The following is an 8426-nucleotide window of genomic DNA, read 5'->3' as shown; positions in this document are numbered from 1 at the left end:
AGTTCTATCTTTGCTTTTGCATCGCCTCTCATGCTGCACAGGAAGGGTGGGAGCGAGAATTTCATGGTTTTTCTGGTAAGCACAGTTTTCCTTTTGGCCTGCACCCTGTGGGGAACATGAATCATGAAGGTGGCTGACAATGCATAAAATGCTGAATGTGAGTAGTTCGTGCCAATGTTGTCAGTATCGGCCCTGAATCGTTTGGCCAACGATTCAGCTGCATCGACCAATACCGATACTCAAGTGAATTGTTCTGTATCGGCAAAAAAATATTACATGTCAATCATACAACACTTATTAAAATAAATCTAAGATATTATTAGTTTTTTCTTTTTCTTGTTTATTACATAAAGAAACCATTTCTGGGATCAGAGACCTAGTCGATTCAGATCCCACTCCCCGTTCATATTCAGGATGTGGTTTTTGCAAATTTGGGCTGTTTCAGATCCCACTCCCAAATGTATTTTTTGATACAAAATCCGAACCGTTTGCACCCCTGACTCTGGCCAGCTAAACCTACCAAAAAATTTTGGAGCAATTTACACATGGGTGACTAATATATGCTTTTAAAGAAATCACTCTTTGGCCTATGTTACTTTTACTTTTTGAAATTACCTATTTGCCCTTAAATGTTGTGCAAACTGAGCAGTTAAAAAGTTGGCATTCAATAACTGAAGATAAAGGGAAGTTTAAAAGTGTCATCTTTAAAAAAACTACCTAGTGTTAGGTGACAATAAAAAGTAACTCTAGGCAATCATTTGAGTGACTTTTTTGGAAAGATAGGCGTTTATCTTCAAGTATTTGAAAAGCGAGGTGACTAAACCTAAATTTTTCGAAAGTTTAGGTGGTTTTATGTAAATTACCCCTTTCTCTGGATGAATATAAAGAAGCTAACCCTACCAATTAGTTTCCTCTTTTTACAACAATGGAAAGTTATGCCTTTGAGGGCATTGCAAGCCTTGAATTTCAGATTGTCAAGCTGTCCAATAACATCTTAGTGAGGCAAATGTATATTGATGTTGGCTTGATTACATCAAGGAAACATAGATGATAAAATCAATAAGAGAACCAGAATTGGTACCCCAAAGAAATTCACCAAGTCCCATGAATGTGGTTTACATGAAGAAACCTGTGAATGGTATCTTGAGTTTGAAATCTGGTTTTACTCTCTCACAAGCCTCCCCCCTTGGTTATATGAACTGCAGAAAAGAGAAAGGAAATGTGTTATAAAGAGTGCAAACTAAGCTACATACTATCTCCTGCAACCTCATTTGCATAGAATCTCACCAATGTGAAATCACTCAACTATGTTTGATCACCGATTCTGTTCAGCTGGATATGGCCGAGATCCAATCTGCTCGAGAAATCTCATCAACCGCACATGCTTCGCCATCCATTGCTCCATTAGCTTCTGTTCTTTGGCTTCTGCTTCTCTCCGCAGGCCAGATATCTGTTCCCTGTACTCGACATCCATTCTTTCTAACAATATTCTCTGCTCCTCCCTTAGTGCACGCATCTTCAACTCAATCTCCTCCATCTTCTCCAGCCGCCTGGTTTCCTTCTCAGACTCAAGCTGCAGCTCCAACCTCTTCCGTCTCCATTCCATTTCTTTCTTATGTGCTATCCATTGCCGGTGGCCCTCTTCTAATTCCTTGCAGCATTCAGTTAACTCCGATAGGTGAAACCCGTTGCTAGAATGCAGATTGCCAGGAACAGCATCGGTTCGCTCTGGACAGATCCACGGCACAGGAGATGGTGAAGCTGTGCACCCAGATGTGATTGATGGGGACGGGGACAGAGTCAGGGCTACCGAAGGAGAGGATGGCCGAGCTGAGGACATCCATGGTGGGTATACTGCTGTAGGAACAGAAAGAGGAGGTGACACGGATTGAAGGAAGCCATCGGAGGCAACCATGAAGAAGCAGCTGTTATTATCAACTGGAAGACTGAGCGATGGGACAACAGAGTGAGACTTTCTTTCCTTCACAAGCTTCTCTGCAAATGTCTCAAGTATGTGGTCGTACTTCCCGTTTTCAAGAGAGTAGTCAGCCTTGCTCTCCCTTTGCTCTCGCATCTGCCTCTCCTTGAACACCTCCCACCACTTACCCAGCCTCTTGGCAGTCCGGCCAGGGATCTCAGCAGCGATCTTCTTCCACTTGTTGCCGTGCTTCGCCTGAAGGTGGATTACCAGTTGTTGTTCTTCCTCGGTGAGGGAGCCCTTCTTGATTCCGGGTTTCAGGTAGTTCTTCCACCTTTCTAGACAGGATTTGGCATCTCTGTTGAATTGGGGTTTGTTCATCCGCTGGGAAACGAGGTCCCATTCCCGAGGTCCATACTGCTTCACATAAGCAGATAACAGAGCATCCTCTTCAGGCTTCCACCGCTGCCTCTCCATTTCGAGCAGTTGGTGCCAATTTACTCAACATCTTCATAATGCGTCTGCAAACAAGTTTGAATTCAAACAGAGGGATTATCCAAAAGGAATGCAGAAATTTATAATATTCACAAGTTGATGCAGGAGATTGCTTCATTTTAGAAGTGAGCCAACTGACTGGAAAATCATTATATTCCATGATTATGAGAAAACAGAAATGATGACCTGGGTGATCAAGAAACAGAATGAGAAAATAAGAGAATTTAAAGCATTAGATACCTAAAGAAAATAACAAATGATTTTCTTTCACAATGAAGTAATGAACATGTAGAGGAACCAGTTCTTGCTTTAACAGACAAATTGTTAGGTTTAATTTGAGAATAGGAGCTGAATACTCTCATGTACCCCAAAAAAAGTCCAAGAAAGTAATATTACCTTTAACCAAATAACACCCTCACAATTCTTATATTTTCCCACAGTACTGTCATCCCTTTTGCTGTTTTATTTTGAAATCACGTCTAAACAAGATGTAGAATTAACAAAAAAACAGCAGTTTAAAGCAAAAACAGGATTCATTCGTTCTGCTACGATCATCTTCCTTGTCTTCAGATCTCCAATATCAGACATTTTTCATAAAAATCAAGAAGACATCTCTTAAAAATCAATGCCTCACTTCATAGAACAATTGTTCTTTCTACTGCTCTTTTGAAGACATAATCTTCTCCTTAAAATGGCAATAGAGATAACTATGCAAGGAACAAAAATAGTCAGAAACCCATCCAATTTTTGGTTATTTGAACATAAATCCCATGTCTCCGATGAGTCCTATATCTCTTTGATTCTCCTATATCTCTTTGTAAATCCTTTCCCTCCAAACCAAATATCTTGCAGATGTGACAAATAACTATATGTTGGGTCAGTTGGATATTGTTATACATTAATTATTACAAATTAGGAACAAAATAATAATTCTAGTAGAGATCCCATTGTATACCAAATCCTAGTTGTAAAATGTAGCTTATCATGGATCAAAGGTTATTTGCTTGCATGAGTTCTATTGTTTTCCAAGATTTCTTCTAACATGGCTGGATACATGGAGGACATTGCATCTTCTCTACCATCATGCATTTGAAATATATCAGCTCTTCTTCACCTGAACTTTGGGAATGGAAAATATGGCTCCTCTACCATTAATAATTCGTTCAATAGGTAAAATATGCACAACCAGAATGCAGCTGCATGATAGCGGTAGGAAAGGGCTTCCTAAATTCTTGTTAAAATTTTTCCAATAAAATAGCAAGAACCTACCATCCTCCTTTATCATCATTTTCAGACTATGTCCACAATGCCCCAAATCAGCGTCATTCAACTGAAAGAACCTGAAGAAATCAAATTCATAGGAACCACATGAGGTCCAAATTGTTGGATATGGGGCTTCATAGCTGAGGGAGGACCACAATTATATAAATCTTGGCTGAAGCATTTGGCCATCGTTTGGAAAAGAATAAAACTCAGTATATATCAATGACATTTTACCAGAGAGACCACACAGGAACAGGATGACAGAAAACAGCTGGTATATGTGGATGTTTTTGCAATTAATAAGAAACATAAAAGAGATTGTCAGAAAAAACTTGCCAGCAACTATACATGTGGCAACACAGATATGCTGGCAATTTTTTGTCAAACTCAACAGCTTCACCATGAATTTGAACTGGATGTAACGTTAATAATAATTTAGATTTAGAACTGACGTTGGAAAGGATAATCCCTTTCTTCAGGCTACAGTCAATAGGAGGGGGAAACACGAGCAGGTGCTGCATCTGTAGTAGAAACATGGGGCACAATGCAAAGACGAGTATTAACTTAGGAAGAATATTAACACACACAAATGGAATAAATTATTTATTAAACTATTAAATACATAACTGTACATCCAAATTTGTTGAATATAGGTATGTCATGTTTATATGCATTAGTTTCTACTGCATAACTTGAAAAGTACCTGCATTTACGGGATGTGCATCATTCATTTTTATGGATGCATATACTATATATAAAGCTATATCAATTTCTACATAAAACACTTTCTTTAGGAAATTTTCTACTCTCGATTTGTCGAGACTATATCTTTGCAAATTAGATATAAAACAATGTATTAATCTGTTGGTAGTAAGTGTATAGTTCAAGGGGCTCAAATAAGACTAGAGTCATAGTTCGCAAACCCAGCGATCCGACTTGGGATTCACCTGAGTCGGATCGGATTGCCCATTACCTGGGCCACCAATTCAGGTCAATCCTGTTTTAACCAGGATCAGGCTTGAATTGGCTGGGAATCGTTTGACTCAGCGAGTTGCCGAGTCAGTCTTGAATCATCCGATTAAGGACTGAGATGCCACGAGACAAGTCGGACCTCATTCACCGAGTCAAATCGGGTTTCGTACCAGATCATTTCGATACGAACTGGTTTTAACCTTTTAAAAGGATTTTTTTTCGAGAATGGTCGTGAGAGTCGACCCTTCTCATTCTCTCTTGACCCTTCTTGCTGTCCATTGAATTCCAGAGAGTCCACCCACGAATCCTAGGCGACCACCGGCAACCATCGTCTGCCGCTGGCAGCCAGGTTCTCTCTCTCTCTCTCTCTTTGCCTTGTCTCTGTTGTGGTCATAGATTTCTTTTTCTTTTTTTTTTGTCCAGACTGATGGGGGTTTCCCACTTGCCCTATATCGTAATGTGCACGATGCACACTATTGGGGGTTTATTTTGTTGTCCACAGTCCACACAATCCCACACTACACACATAACATGGTACACAAAATGGTGAAAACCCCCCAACAGCATGGCAGTGTGGGATTTCCCTATAGAATTTTTTACCATTTTTTTCTTTGTAATCGTTAAGTATGTAGTGTGCAGTATGCAGTTTTGCACAACTTTTTTTTGTCTTTGCGTGCATATTGCATGATGCTAAAAGGTAGTGATTACTAGTTGCATTAATTGTGTTTTATGATTTAGAACTTAGAAAGGTAGTGGTTAATAGTTTACTTGTCCATTTTTACTTGTTTAATTTCATTGTTGTTTTTATGTATGTGCAGCTATGAAGGTTATTTTATTTTTTATACAAATATTTTGTAGTTTATATTTTTTGATGCTTTGATTTAGTGAATTTGCTGCTTGGAGTTTGATTATTTACATTTGCATTGTAGAAAACATAGTGTTATATTCAATATTTAAAGTATAATTAAAAAAACACCAACAAAATTTAGGTCCTAACCCATCCGAGTTACCTAGTCGACTCGCTGACTGGCGAGTCAGGAGTCGGGCGATCCAAGTCCGAGTCACAGGTTTGCAACTATGACTAGAGTTGCATTATCTGAGGGACCTCAAGTTCGAACCCTGCAACTGCTAGCCCGACTCTAAAAAGAAGGTGTCTAATTCTTCAGAGCATGCTCAAATCTGGTTAAAAGGGAGCCCCATTAGTTGGAAGCCATGCCAAAGCATAGGAGATTCAAATTTTAAGATTAAGAGAGCATAATTTTGTGAAAAAGGATAGAAATCTTTTGGGGTTAAGAAATAGGAAAAATAAAGGATGGAGAGAGGGAAGATTTAAGATTAAGATTTAAAGCAAGGACCCGAGATTAAGAACTTTGAAGAGAAAGCAATACGAAATCAAAAGTCCCTTCACTTTGACCACAGAAAAAGGTTATACTTTACTCCTAAAAGCAAATTATGGCACCACAGGAACTCTTCAAAATTCACAACCTACTTGTATATGGCATAAATTAAAAACTTGGCATGGTAAAAACAACTCTAGATCCAAAGCTACAGAAAGACCATATCTTGCACAACGCAGACAAAGCCATAAATCTATCAATCAATCAAGTTGAACATGGATTTGACAATGCTAAGGTTACTTTAAAGACAAATAATGTACATATTACATAATGACCGGTGCATCTTTCATGAATTTAGAAATTTGAGAATCTTGTGCAAAGAAAATCATTTATTTTGTGGGTAGATTGAAAAAACAAAAGATCCGATGATACACACGATGCAATGTCATGTACATAATGTTAGAAACAAATGAAAAAGGCTATGCTGGTGTTCAAGCCAAGAAGGACAACGTGTGCACACATATCGCCTATGCAAGGAGAGATATTGAACAATGCCGGTTGGAACTTGGAGGACTAAACGTAGGATATAACATGAGATCCGAAGTTTTCAAATGGGCTTTCTATATTCAGTGATGCCAACAAACCTATAGTTTTCTTCAACACTCACAAACACAATTTTCTTACCACCCCACAGCCCACACCCCCAACACCATAATACAAAAAGGCATACCTCTAACAAAATAAAGTTTGGCAGAAAAACTGAACTTTCGTGGAATTCAAATCCTCCCTCCTGAGGGGACTACAATCAACTTGGTCAAAAAAGAGTTCCTTGCGATTGCATCCAAACAACAGAATGTCCTGGAACTCATTTTCGCCGAATCCAAACACGACCCACACACACACACTATGGAACATAGCCTTGAGTAAAGTAAAAACCCCAAGTTCCCCTTCCACCTATTCTAGTTGGGGAACTCGAAATTTGTCTCATCTCACGTCTCCGTGTTTTTTCTTTATCGATTCAACTCATTCCTGAATCAACAAAAATAGTTTCTCTACTCTTAAGGGACCATCTCTCTCTCCCTCCTATACAAGAACATACTGAGGAAACCAACCCTTCCAAGCACGCACATTTTCGCCGAAACTCCAATAACCCACTTAACAAAACGCATCGCAGAGCCCCAAAACAAAAGAAGAAGAGTAAGCCGTTCGCCCTAAACCCCACCAACAAGCAGAAACCGTCTTGCTAGCATCAGAAAAAGGAACCACAGAAGAAAGAAAGACGATGAAGAAACAAAAAGAACCAGGAAGAAGGGAAAAGAACGCACCAAATCTTCAACTTCATCTGTGAAGAAGCCACCACCACCACATGAGAATCCCTCGTATTCACCTCTCCTTCGCCGCCACCGAACCGATTAGAATTTCCGAGACCCCTCTGCCGCCGAACCCGATTCCGCAATTCGTCGAAATCGTGACGTTTAAAGAGACGAAAAAGGAGAGAGAGAGAGAATGTCACGGAAAGAGCGGGAGAACGTGGTGGCGTCAGCACCGGATTCAGCATTCATTGCTTGCCTCGTTGCTTTTTGCTCGTCTTTGTTTCTAATCATTTATTGCATGCCGCGGACAAAACAAATGGGTTAGAGAGAGGGAGAGAGAAATGGGATTTCATGTAAAAACAAAAGGGTGGAGAGAGAGGAAGAGAGAGAGAGAGAGATGAGGCTGCAAGTAAAACAAAAGGAGAAAAGGAAGCAAAGGGAGAGGGTGAAGTAGCGCCCTGTCAACGGGTTGGGTCAGGGCCAGGTTAAGGTTGACCCAGACTGGCCTGTATGAGTAATAATATGGTTCTGAGTATGGGTTCAGGTTTTTTCGGATCATAAAAATAAAATCACAAGTTTAGACAGGTATAATAATTTCAGAAATTTATTTTTACTATATGTATAATACTCTAGTCGAATCGGGTATCCAACAAAAATCATGACTCAAACCCAGCCCTCTGGGTCTGGTTCAAGTCGACCCGAAGGCTATTCAGGTCAGCACTTTTCATGCTCATACTAAAAAAATTTAGTTGAATCGGGTCGAATACACGATACAAACCGGACCCTTTGACAGCCTAAGGGTGAAGAGAAGAACAGATAGATAAATGGTATGTAAAACAAAATTGTGAAAAGAGAACCTAGAGAGAGAGAAAATGGGGTTGCATGTACACAAAGGGTGAAGAGAGAGGAAAAGAGAATGGGGTTGCATGTACAACAAAAGTTGAAGGGAGAAAGAGAGGGGATAGAGAGGTGGGGGCACCACCACCCACTAGCACCAAACTGAAGCAGCTGCTGCAGCACCGCCAGGGATTCTGAACGTACCTTTCAGACTCAACCCCCACTTTTTTCAGTGCTAACAACAGTTCAAAGCATCCTCTTTTTTTTGCTGAGTGGTGATTCTGATTTCTG

General features: G+C 39.9%; 1 protein-coding gene across 4 annotated transcripts; it reads right to left on the bottom strand.

Moving 5' to 3' along the window:
* Positions 1 to 980: 980 nt before the first annotated feature.
* LOC149823307 (transcription factor AS1-like) lies at positions 981 to 7441 on the bottom strand. 4 transcript variants are annotated; one of them, XM_090020015.1, is made up of 4 exons: positions 7311 to 7360; positions 3683 to 3753; positions 1288 to 2439; positions 981 to 1199 (listed from the first exon to the last, which is right to left on the bottom strand). In XM_090020015.1, exon 3 carries the CDS (start codon positions 2393 to 2395, stop codon positions 1316 to 1318), a length of 1080 nt encoding a protein of 359 aa, XP_089876141.1. In that variant the 5' UTR covers positions 2396 to 2439; positions 3683 to 3753; positions 7311 to 7360; the 3' UTR covers positions 981 to 1199; positions 1288 to 1315. The 4 variants fall into 4 exon arrangements, with proteins under 4 accessions (XP_089876141.1, XP_089876140.1, XP_089876143.1 ...); XM_090020014.1 differs by lacking the exon at positions 3683 to 3753 and having other exon boundaries at positions 7311 to 7441; XM_090020017.1 differs by lacking the exon at positions 3683 to 3753 and having other exon boundaries at positions 1307 to 2439; positions 7311 to 7436.
* Positions 7442 to 8426: the final 985 nt, after the last annotated feature.

Source organism: Nuphar pumila, chromosome 10 (genome assembly GCF_984573655.1).
Source record: "Nuphar pumila chromosome 10, dmNupPumi1.hap1.1, whole genome shotgun sequence".
Lineage (NCBI taxonomy): Eukaryota > Viridiplantae > Streptophyta > Magnoliopsida > Nymphaeales > Nymphaeaceae > Nuphar > Nuphar pumila.
Note: the sequence above shows the minus strand (reverse complement) of the source record. Positions and strands in the feature narration are given on the sequence as shown.

Excerpts from the sequence above, each read along its gene's own strand:
- LOC149823307 (XM_090020014.1), bottom strand. The coding sequence starts at position 2,395 with ATGGAGAGGCAGCGGTGGAAGCCTGAAGAGGATGCTCTGTTATCTGCT.